This window comes from Notothenia rossii (genome assembly GCF_949606895.1).
Source record: "Notothenia rossii genome assembly, chromosome: 7".
In the NCBI taxonomy this organism is placed as follows: domain Eukaryota; kingdom Metazoa; phylum Chordata; class Actinopteri; order Perciformes; family Nototheniidae; genus Notothenia; species Notothenia rossii.
The window spans coordinates 51,173,819-51,185,698 of NC_136905.1; the positions used below are offsets into that span (position 1 = coordinate 51,173,819).

Genomic DNA, 11,880 nt, shown 5'->3' on the forward strand with positions numbered 1-11,880 from the left:
AGAGATGTCACATGTCAAAATCGAACAAGGGGGGCCAGAGATAAGGAAAATCCACCCAAATGGCCCCAGAAGGTTTTTTTTGCTAAATCTGTCTAAAAAGGTCAAATATCATTTGTTTAGCATCAATCTTGATACAGGGTACTTATTATATGTTGTACTTTGGATTACTAAAGCTTTTAGTCTACTAACCGATCATCCAAGATTCGTTTTCACTATAAGTGCAAAATAATATTTTTTTTTGGACGGACACTATAATTTACATTTTTTTACCATGTTCAAACTGAATTTTTTTTTAAATAAAAAACATCTATATTGATTCTGACTTTTCTACATCCAACTCACAGGTTCATCATTACTTTGAGAAAAAAGATTATTAATTTAACCCTTTTAGAAGGGAAGATATGGTCATTTGTTCTGGGAATGTCATTTTCGAGCCTGAAACATGAAAAACAGGCTTGGGGCCTAACAGGTTAAATTATGCTAAGAGTTTAAGATTTTCACAGGACATTATGAAGATAGAGATTTAAATGTGTCGGATTATTTGACTTTAGTTAAGGTCTGGTAGATACCTGCTAACGGAAACACTTGAGGAGCTTCATTACTCATTACACACTGACTACAGCCACAGAACGTGATCCAGCATCGTCCCACTGCGCTGTCTTAAAGCAAAATGCTACATCATTTGTAGCACTGCATTATCTTGTCGTGTGTAACATGTGCCGCCTCGTCAAGAATTCTGCTCTCACTCAGGTAATATCAGCCCGAGGGTGAGAGCAGAGAAAGCTTATTTGCTGTGGCTCAAGTGGACACATGAGACAGTTTATAAAAGCTTTGGTAGGAGGAAATTCAAAAACAATGAGGGGATGAAGTGAAGAGAAGAGGCCTTTGTTGTCCCCCTCTCTGACCTCCAGGGATTCAGCAATGTGGAGGCTGAGGACTGATGGAGGTAGGGGGACCGGGCATGGGGTCAGGAACGCCACTCTGAGCAGATGGGAGAAAAATCTGTTTGCATTGTCTGAACTTTCCCTGACGCTTAGCAGCTCCCTGTCCAGCACAGAGCTCAGGAGGAAGCCTTTACATTACATGTCATTATTCTAAAACCTGTATCCAATGAGCCTACAGACATTACAACAGAATGGTACAGTAATAAGTCCTAAATCCCAGAAAAAAGTGAGCCTTCCTACCACTTCTGGTTCCCTGTTCTCTAAGTCAACGTTTATTTAAAAAAAAAGTTTTGATAAGACGCCTGAAATGAGATCTGTGGTTAACACAAGCTAAAGAGTTTTTGCTCTACGACACAAAACACGTGAGTTAATACTGTCCGAAGCTTTTATGTGTCAGCAGCGGTGTTGCTGTGCAGTCATGCGACCAGGATGTAGTTTCTTAATAACTTGACGTTAGCTTTTTATTTTTGGTGATTGCATTTACGCTTCAAAAATCCTTAAGTGGTGTTAATAGGTGGAGATTATCCTGCAGAGCAAAATGTGTGAGAATCATTAACGTGTGTTTGCCACTGAGATTATTTCTGTAAAATACCAAAATCCAATGGAAAAATCCCATTGGTTTTTTGTTGAGGCAGCCCATGTGATACTAACTTCTGGGTCAGTCTACAAAAATACATCATCACTGCACCACTCTGTACCGTGACATGACGGAGTTTGGGGCTAAGGATACTCTGACAAGTTGATACCTCTGATAACTAGAAGCCTTTACACATGTTTCTTCCTCCTTTTTTTATCTTTCTTTTTATAAATACAATTTCCAGGAACGTATGAAACATTTTATTTTCTCGTAGAGGATTGATGTCGAGCCAGGAGAAAACATGTAAACCAGATAAGAAGTGGTATTTTTGAAGACAGCTGACGATAACCCATATTACAAAAAATGCCCCTTTTTTAGGTTACTCTAAAAAGAATAACAGTGTGTTGTGGAGTATCTGTTTTTCACAATGGCTGCAAACATGACGGGACAGCGAACAGAGATGGTGAACAGGTTAAATGCTCTTTAAAGTGTACGGTGCACTGAAGGTTTGTGAAGCCAAGGGTCAAGTACAGGAAGAACACCACGAGCCGTTATCAAAGCACCTGTGTTCCCTGTCATGTACTCACACCATGGTTCTCACCTTCTCCCAACAGAACTGAGACAGAGAGAGTGCTCGGGTTGGGGGGGTGTGATGTGTGATGTTCAGAGACTGATGCAGAGATCTGCTCTCCCTCTCCGCTCGTCTCATCATGAGTTATGCAACAGCCTGCAGGCCCTTGTTTTGAAACATCTCTTCATGCAGAGATTCACAGCCACTCATCAGACGGCTCAGGCTAATGCGCAAGTGTTGCAGGGAACATGGACCAAAACACTTCAGCTTTAAGAGAATGAAGGTCCAGGTTCACGGAGAGCTCAGTTCAGCCATTTCAATCAGTAGCTCATCCCATTCTCATGGGAGAAAGGGATGAGAGTACACAGAATACGAGTACTCTGTGTACTCTCTGAGAGTTCTGAGAGTACACAGAATACGAGTTCTGTCTCTGTGTACTCGTATTCACATCGAGTACACACTCATACTGCCTCTGTCCAATCACACACAGGGCAAAGATGTGATACATGCAAGACACTGGTTTTAAAGGGACATTTAATGTCTGACCTGTACAGAATGTGTTGCTTAGAGGTTAGAAATGCACATGAACATGTAATAGCAACTGTCACCTTGAACTGGTGCTCTCCGTATGGCAGGAAGGCCTATATGGACAGAACATTACAGTGAGGCAGTTATGACGTAATTTTATGGTCAGAAAAGAGAAAGGGATCTTAAGGGCTCCCTCACCAAAAAGCCAATGGGATTTTACCGTTGGATTTCGGAATATTGCAGAGAAACAGATCGCAGCAAACACGTGTTTATGACCCTTGCATGTTTTGTTCAGCAGGCCCATGTTGTACGTTTTTGTTCAAATGTAATGATTTACTCGGTTAAAAATACAGAAATATTGAACTGGTTAAGAGGGGCATGTGCTGCATGTTTCCCTGTCTGTAACATGTACCCTTTGTAGGGTTTGACTCAACCTTAATATATATTCAGCACGATGTCTCTTGATCTTTGTAGAACAAAACATTAAAATCTCTTCAGCTTGGGTGAGCCACCGACCTTATTTCAGGAATCTAACCAAAAACCCATGGCAGCCAGTGTTAAAACGCTAACTCATTTCCAGGTTTTATGACTTATTCCTGCTGCACCTCTCTATAGGATACCCAATTAGTGTTGAATCATTGCAAGTGTACGATGCATGACAGCACTTCACGGAAAAGTATTAGGATCATAATGGTTTATTATTTACTTGTAGTCTTTTTTTTCTTTACTTTGGGATCTGAAAATGCATTGGTTGTACTGAGAAAATGATTTCTGAGGTCTGGGATCACAGCAGCATTACGACCAAAACCTCCAATGTTAGTTTCACTATAGGAGTAATAGAAGATTATACAGTTGGACAAATGTTGGCAGTCGGACTCGAGTCACATGACTTGACTCGAGTCGGACTCGAGTCGCATATTTTTTGACTTGAGACTTGCAGGCACTGGAACACGCTGTCGTATACGCCGATCCAGAGCATCCCAAACATGCTCAATGGGCGACATGTTAGGGTTAGGGTTTAACCCTAGGGTTGTCGGACCTCCCCAGACCCCCCCAATAAAGCAAAACTGCACGTTTCAGAGTGGCCTTTTATTGTGGCCAGCCTAAGGCACACCTGTGCAATAATCATGCTGTCTAATCAGCATCTTGATATGCCACACCTGTGAGGTGGGATGGATTATCTCGGCAAAGGAGAAGTGCTCACTATCACAGATGTTTTCAGATTTGTGAACAATATTTGAGAGAAATTGTTATTTTGTGTATATAGAAAATGCTTTAAATCTTTGAGTTCATCTCATGAAAAATGGGAGCAAAAACAAAAGTGTTGCATTTATATTTGTGTTCAGTGTATGTTGTTTTTGTTTGTAGAAGTGCATCATTCCTTGATTTATTGTAAAATGAATCTGAACTTTTCGATCTGTTATGATGATAAACTGAAGCAATTTCTAAATTAAACCAATTAAGCGAGTTTTAAATCGTCCTAATTTATAAGGAAATTATGAAGAGGAACAAATTAAATGATTTGAAAATGATATCTATGTAGGTGCTGACGCTGTTGGCGGTTCTAGTGTTAACAGACATTTAAATGAAATATGTGTAATGGAAAATGCCATATATGATTTTCTTACCTGGAATTCTGCCTTTTTGAACAGACTTTTTGATTGAGTCCTAGCTATATTGTATGCAGTTCTAGGGTTAATATGAATCTAATATGATTGTCATCAGTCTAAATTAGATTTCAAATGATTAACTGTGTATGTAATGAAGATCAAGATATGGGTTGAATCCATTTTCATAACCACTGTCTTTTAACTGATTTTAAATGCAGAAACTGGGCTTATTCATCAGAATTTTGTATGACTTGACTTGACTTGCTTGACCTGAGCAATGAATTGACTTGACTTGCTTGACTCTCACCACAGTGACTTGGGACTTGCTTGATACTTGTAGGTAAAGACTTGAGACTTGCTCATGACTTGCACATGTAGGACTTACTCCCACCTCTGGATAAATCCCAAAAATCTAATCCGAAATATTATTTTGGACTGTGATTTATTTCTGATTGTGTGAATGTAGGTGAGTGAATATGCCCTGGTGACGTTATGTTCTTCTGAAAGTTAACCCAATCGAACTCCAAGCAAATTCAAAGATGCAAATCTACTATCGCACCGGAAAAAATATTTTCCCTCTTAATAATGGAAGTGAAAGGGAGGCAAATGTTAGTCTTGTAAACATGTAATCATGCTCTCAAAGACCAAAATGACCCAAGCCAGTTCCTAATTGTTCTCTGGTGTTAGTGTAGACCAAACCAGAGTTAAATTGAGAGAATACTGTATTGACGATAATGTTGCTCTGCTTCTTCTGGATGTGGAAATAGGCAGCTGTTTGCTAAAGGTTATCAGCTTGGTTATTCCACAGAATAAGCCTTATCAATAGTGTTCTTATCGTGATTCCAGATTTGCAGGCTTTGTATTTAATAATCCATCTCTTCTATTCCTACTCATTGTTCTTACTTGTAATGTGTGCCAAAACATACGATACGAAGAGACGTTTGAATGTACGGTATATTTCTAGTTCTCTTTTCTAGCTTTGGGAGGATCCAGGTTAGAGCTGAACAAAACTCTCATTCTCATCTCCCTCATCAACTCAATTTCTTCCACTTTAGAGAGCAACTGTTGTTAGTGTGCCCCTCTAATCTCTGTACAGCCTGGCACAGAGTACTGTAGTCTGCAGTTCAAACAGCTGAGCAAGTCACCCCCGACTTGTTGCTCATTACTTTAATGTCAGCCTGTCTGAATGTGGACGCCAAACAGAAGGGTTTTAATCACACTGTGCTCTTTCTATCTATGGTGCATTTACAGTCATGCATTTCTAAATACAAAATACAATAATAAACTTCCGTAAAACACAATAGAAAAACAGGTTGAAAATGAGGGGACCTAAGTATAGAACTATACTTCAAGGCTCACAAATCACAGACTAAAAAAAAACTTTTTTTCACTCATTTGTGTGATGTAACTTGCTTTTCTGGGTTCATTTTGTTGTGTTTCTTGGCTTTTATTTGTGTGAATTATCAGCTAAAGAACATGTGACATCATCCCAGTGGCTAGAGTGGAGGTTCATGTCTAAAAGTGTTTTGCTGACCTCATCTAAAGCGAACATCAGGTTCTGGTAATCCTTCAGAAACAAGCAGCCCCCCCACTCAGGAACATACACTGCTCTGATATCACAGTGAGAGAGCGTTCAGAACATTGGAGAGAAGAAAAATAAAGGTAGATTAGAATGTAATCTGGGCCTACAAAGAGATTATGAATTGGTGGAATATCCCTTTTCTGTCAGATAAAAAGCAGAGACAGATCCTAGGGCAGGAAGACACAAATAATGGAAGAAACCAGAGGGACCAGAGGGGGAAGAAGTACTCTTCTTTTACTTAAGTAAAAGAAGCAATACTACAGTGTAAACTACTTAAAGTACCAAAAGTAAAAGTACTCATTATGCAGAAAGGCACATTTAAGCACCACATATTTTAAATTATTGTATTAAATATATAGTGCATTTATATGTTCATTACGTCAATGTTGTATTGGAAAAGGTGAGGAAGTACAAGTACCTCGGTTGTTTACTTTAGTACAGTACTTGAGTAAATGTACTTAGTTAAATTACACCACTGGTAGGGACTAGTATTTAGATTTTGATCATTCATATTAAGCTGTCTCTTGAAAATGTCCAGCTTCAAGAAACAGCAACACAAAACTACTAAAGCCCTCCTTCATAAGCACTTTTTACACTTTCAGTTGTTGTTTATTTGACCGCTGTATTCACAGGAACATAAAACACACTAAAGCTGCTAAATTGTATCAATTTATCGATTAGATTGTCTTAAATAAAGTCTAAAAACAATGCAAAGGAATGCCTTTTGCAAAGACCCACACTGATGCATGCAATCCAAATCTTTCTGAATGATTGGATTGCTAACAGAGGAGCAGTATGATGGACAGGGTTTCATACGCAGCTCAAATTCTCTCTATGTCCAAACCAGTGATAACACAAATTAAATCAAAATTAGAAATAAGGTTGATTTTCTCTAAGTCAACAACCAACCCACTTTTCTTGTTAGATCTGAAACTAATTTGTCCTGCAGTAAGATGAACTTTACTACCATCAAACCCAGCAGCTGCCCTTCACACTGCGCACTTGTGAATGAAATACCACAGAGCAGGCAGAGTTACAGTGTGGGACAGATGAGCTACTGTGTCATATGGGGAGCTTGGTGAGAAGAGTTATGGACTGTGTGTTCTGGAAAAGCACCCAAACACTCCGAAGTTACACACATCTCAACGGCTCTATCCCGAGATCAACGCAGCGTTCAGGGCATGGTGGCTGCAACACAGACCCCGTTACAACTATAGGTTTTATTATCACGCAGTAATATATTATACTCTAATATCTCCTCCGTACCAGGATGCTCCTACCTTGCAGGTTCTGTACTCGGATGTCGCTGATCTGTCCGATTAATTCCTCCCGCTCGAACCACTCGTGTCCAGCCATTGTGAAGCGGGGAGAGCTGCAGGGATCCTGGCCAGGAGCAGCGAGTGTCCCTGGCTGGAGGAGGAGCTGCTGCGGTCAGGAGGGGACTACTGTCCGACCGAAAGACTGCCTGTGCAAAGGACTCACGGGATGGGTGTCGCTCACCGGCTGGGCATCGCTGCTGTTAGGGTTAGACCCGCGGAGACTCGGAGGGAGCTGTGCGGCTCCGAGAGGACAGCCCGGGGGGGAGAGTGAGGAGCCGGGCAGGGAGAGCTGCAGCACCTATTTCCGAGGTGGAGGGGCCGATCCAGAGCCCGTCTCTCTCTCTCTCTCTCTCTCTCTCTCTCTCTCTCTCTCTCTCTGACTCTCTCTCTCTCTCTCTCTCTCTCTCTCTCCTTTTTTTTACCTGACGCTGCCCGCCCACGGCGTCTATGGCGCATTTCCACTGCAGCGGGTAGTTTAAGCGTCCTCAAGCGGCCAGGCCAGTTTTTGGTGGCCTTTCCATATAGCGTAGCACCGGCTAGCGGGTACAGGGTTCGTACGGGTGCTGGAAATCCTTGAAAATGCTTGAAATGTTATGAGGTGTTGTCAAGGTTTGAAAAGTGCTTGAATCTTGGGAATGGTGCTTGAATTTGGTATAAAGTGCTTGAAATTGTAAATGCTTTACTTCGCTTTTTAGATTAAAAGAAAATAAAGAGGTCGGAGCGCGCTTAATTGCTTCGCTTTTACATAAAACAGCTCCGCTCCGGCCTTCCTGTAAACCCTATGCGTGTTTTTGTTAAGTGTGACCTGGGCATTCTGATGAGAGTGATAGATGACAGTGTGCCAGGAGGTTGCAGTTTCAACGAGCGTTGGCTAGCAGAAGAAAAATACAAGCCATGGCTAAGACGAGGGTCGAGCCCACGAGTAGCCTCTTACCCTAAAAAAATAATTTCAGTTTTCGCCGTAGTAGAGCATTTTGGATTAGGCTAACGTTGCGTTTGTTTAAGCTAACGTTAGCAAGCTGAATAGCGAACTCGATGAGGGATAATAATAATAATTGCAGGGGACAATCATTTCAGAGGAGCGTACCTATGTTAATATGTGCATTACAGTCGCCATCCTGTGGTGTTCAGAGGATGAAGCACTCACGGCATTTCGTGTTATAGTCACGAAATATAATCTATTGATTCGACACAGAACGGTTTTAAAAGCAATGTATTTCTACTGGTAGTATGTTTCGTGCCTAAACCAGTGCTTGAATTGGAATAAAAAAGGTGCCAGTACTCTAAATCAGCAACAAGTATTTGGCACAAAGTCATAGTATATCCTATAATGCAGGTGGGTTTGTCTCTTTACTGTATATTTTAGAAAGGCTCACTGTACTTAAACAAAATGACTCAGGGTGCATCTGAGATTAGAGGGGGTGCAGTGGTAAAGTGCTATTTTTATAAGTGGGGAGTGGACCTGACACCCTCTAGTCTAGGGGGGTCCGGGGCCATGCTCCCCCGATTTTTTTTTTTTAAATATTGAAGTTAGATGCATCAATCTGGTGCAAAATGAAGAGATATATGGATACCTCTCAACATCCATATGAAACAACTGTAAAAAGATTTACTTTTTCTTTATGGATATAGAAGAAAGTAAAGCTTGACTCCTACTGGCTGGTTAAATGACTCCTCGTCCCTGAGGCCACTACCAGTTTTTTGTGCCATTTTGCTGGATTTATTTGTCAATAGCGTTGCTGCACAAAGTGATAGCCCTCTAGTTTAAATCTACTACCCAAAAAGAAACATATGGAGATGGGTTACTATTTAAAACAATTTGCAAATCTATTTGGGAACAGTGGGGCCGGGCCTCAAATACTATAAGGGGGTCCGGGGGCATGCTCCCCCGGTAAGATTTTTTTTTTAAATGTTGGACTTAAATGCATCAATCTGGTGCATTTTGAGGGGGAAATAAAGAGACTACACCCATATGAAACAAAAATGTATACATTTAAATAATCATAAAATCATAAGTACATGGCCATAACCAATAACATACAATATCCAAAATGAAAAAACATTGAAACTTGTTTATTTATTTGTTTTTGGTTCATTTATAGTTGTGAGTGTGTCTGGGCTCCTGAATCGGCCTCTCCTGTCTCCCTCCTCTCCCCCCTGCTCCTCTTTGAGGCAACAGCAAAGACTAGTTTTAGCTCTCAACAAGTTTATCTTACCTTTTTTCACCTAGTTAACATTTTGTTTGTATTATTCATGCATTTTTTACTAATCACTACCCCCTCAAATGGAAATATGTGTTTACATAAATAGTGACCGAACCGTTTGAGACCCACTGAGATAACTTAAACTAAGTTAACTATCTAAAGACTCAGAGAGTAATTTACCTCACCAGAGCTGTAGTTATCAGCCTCTCAGTCTGACAGCAAAGGACTCTCCCTCCACCTTGTTGTTGAAAAAGCTCCTTATATCCATTAGCGCAGCTAGCTAGCACCAGATGCTAACAACAATACACGTAACCGGTGTGCGCGCTTTCTCGCTCGCTCTCGCCACACATACACCAACACACACCCTCCCGAGCTTGAATGACACACAGAGACCAATCGAGGGCATTAGTATGATCTGTATGAAAGTGGCAATGTCGGCCGGCCACGTCATGTAGACAGCCAGTCACCCTCTGTGAGGCAGAGTCAGACCCACATTTGCACTGCGTTGCGTTTACAATATATACGTATATTGCCGGCGGCTGAGTACCGGCACCTTGCCGGTACTCAGTAAGAAGTGCCGGTACCACATGGGTAAAAATCAGAAGTGCCGGTACTGCGTACCGGTGAGTACCGGCCCAATTCAAGCACTGGCCTAAACCAAACGTGACTTGCTCTATCGAAATCTGTCACATTGACCCGAAGACACATTTTCGTTTGTATTACTGGTCTGGGGGAAGCTTGTGTGTGTATTGTGTTTGTGTACCGGGGAAACACCGGCTGTTGTTATGCCTCTAGCATTTACATTAAAAAAACTAAAGCAGGGGTCGGCAACCCCTGGCCAGCATTGGCACGCGGCACCGTAACCAGTGGCACACTAGGAATAAGTGGAATAAGTGTCCAAAATATTTAAATTGTATTTTTGGATCCTGACCGAGACCGCCGCCAGAGCGCGTCTCCCCGTTACCTGCAGAAGGAAGCCATGCACGCAACGCAGCCCCGCTCTCTTTATAGGTGACTTTCTGCCGCTTTCCTCCGTGGTGCAGTGCTGATCGTTTCACCACGGAGGAAAGCACTTCACTAATTGCAGTACCCATAAGGAGCTGTACAAATACTGCAGTTTTTGCGTGGCTGTGTATTTAGTTGAAAGCCCAGTGGCGATCTGTTCATCTGTTATCGAAATAATATGCTTCAAAGGGGCGGACTGGCCATCTTGTGTGTTGAACTTTCCTGTCGGCTCCCAGACCGTAGTCGAGGAGGGCAGAAGCAACAAGCTTCAGGTTCAATAAGCCACTTTAGCTTAAATCACTGGAGAGAGGCGAGCTCTTCTTGGGAGGCCGTTGCATTTATTTAGCTGTTCTTCTGTTTCACAAAATACATCAAAGACCTCTGCTTTTCTGCTGCCTCGTTTCACTTCCAGAAACATACACACGTTCACTCACTGTCGCTCTACCATGCACAAGCCACACCCCTCTCTTTCTTAAAGGGACAGCGATCTCATCTCACTCTGCATGACACTAATATCATAACATGTGTGCTCTGAGTCTGGAGAATCACAGAACGGACGATCGTCCTTATTATTATGCCGTTTAAACCAATTATTTAAATTCGGCATCATGTAAGTTGAGCTGACAGGTCCACACACTTCTTCCCCGCAGCGAGGCTCCCTCGCCCTCCAGCTGATAGGCGTCAAGCTCCTCAACCCCCCGCCCCCCCCCCCCCCCCGTTGATAATACTCGATCGTTGGCACGCTGATAACAATTTTTTTTTTAAATGGCACTTCATATCAAAAAGGTTGCCGACCCCTGACCTAAAGCTTTACGAGAGCAGAAGTCAGGGAAACTCAGATCATTGTGACAAAGATTGACATCAGGGCACAGGTCAGAACTAGGGCTACATACAATAGAAGGTCCAGGATGAATATGCACATTCCCCGATATCATCAGTAGTAATACAATCAGAGCACGGCCAAGAGCTAGCAGTGAGTCACAATGCCTAGTTTGTTTTGGGTGCACATTGACAGTGGAATGTAAAGTAATCATCTTGTGTAGAGACCTCATAATCACACATGATAGTAGTGGCGGTTTGCATTTGTTATGCGCAGGAGGGGGTAGGGAGGCGGCGAATAACGCAAAGAAAAAGCAGTACAGTTTGGGATTAGCCATTGTTAGTTCAGTGAAGGTACTCACCCAGAGGTCAACAGTCCTTGGTTGTCCAAGTCCTTGGTTGTTTATAGCAGAAAGAACATCTGATTTAATGTGAGGTAGGGAACTAATCATTTGAGTATAAGTATGTGTATATAAATATGTAATTTACAACAGCTGTAAGATGCTTGAAAATGCACCTTGAAAATGCTTGAAAAGTGCTTGAATTTGACTTTGGAAAAGGTGTAAGAACCTTGCGGGTACTTTTTCCGTCTTTTTCCGGCCCCATAAAATCGTGGTTCTATCAGGCCAGGGCCAGAGCTGAACTAGTGACGTCAACACTCTCGACTGCTGATTGGTCAGAGAGAATCGTCACAAGATCGCGCGCGAGATCATCCCTAGCG

At 42.0% G+C, this 11,880-nt stretch overlaps 1 protein-coding gene across 2 annotated transcripts in view; it reads right to left on the minus strand.

Annotated features, from left to right (window-relative positions):
- Positions 1–7,474, minus strand: part of clmna (calmin a) — a 107,821-nt gene extending 100,347 nt beyond the window's left edge. The window contains exon 1 of one of the 2 annotated variants that reach the window (XM_079640284.1): positions 7,093–7,474. In XM_079640284.1, the coding sequence (XP_079496410.1) occupies positions 7,093–7,168 (76 nt within the window). In that variant the 5' untranslated portion in view covers positions 7,169–7,474. Of the gene's footprint in view, positions 1–7,078 lie in introns of both variants that reach the window. The other variant, XM_079640285.1, reaches the window with a different exon arrangement.
- Positions 7,475–11,880: the final 4,406 nt, after the last annotated feature.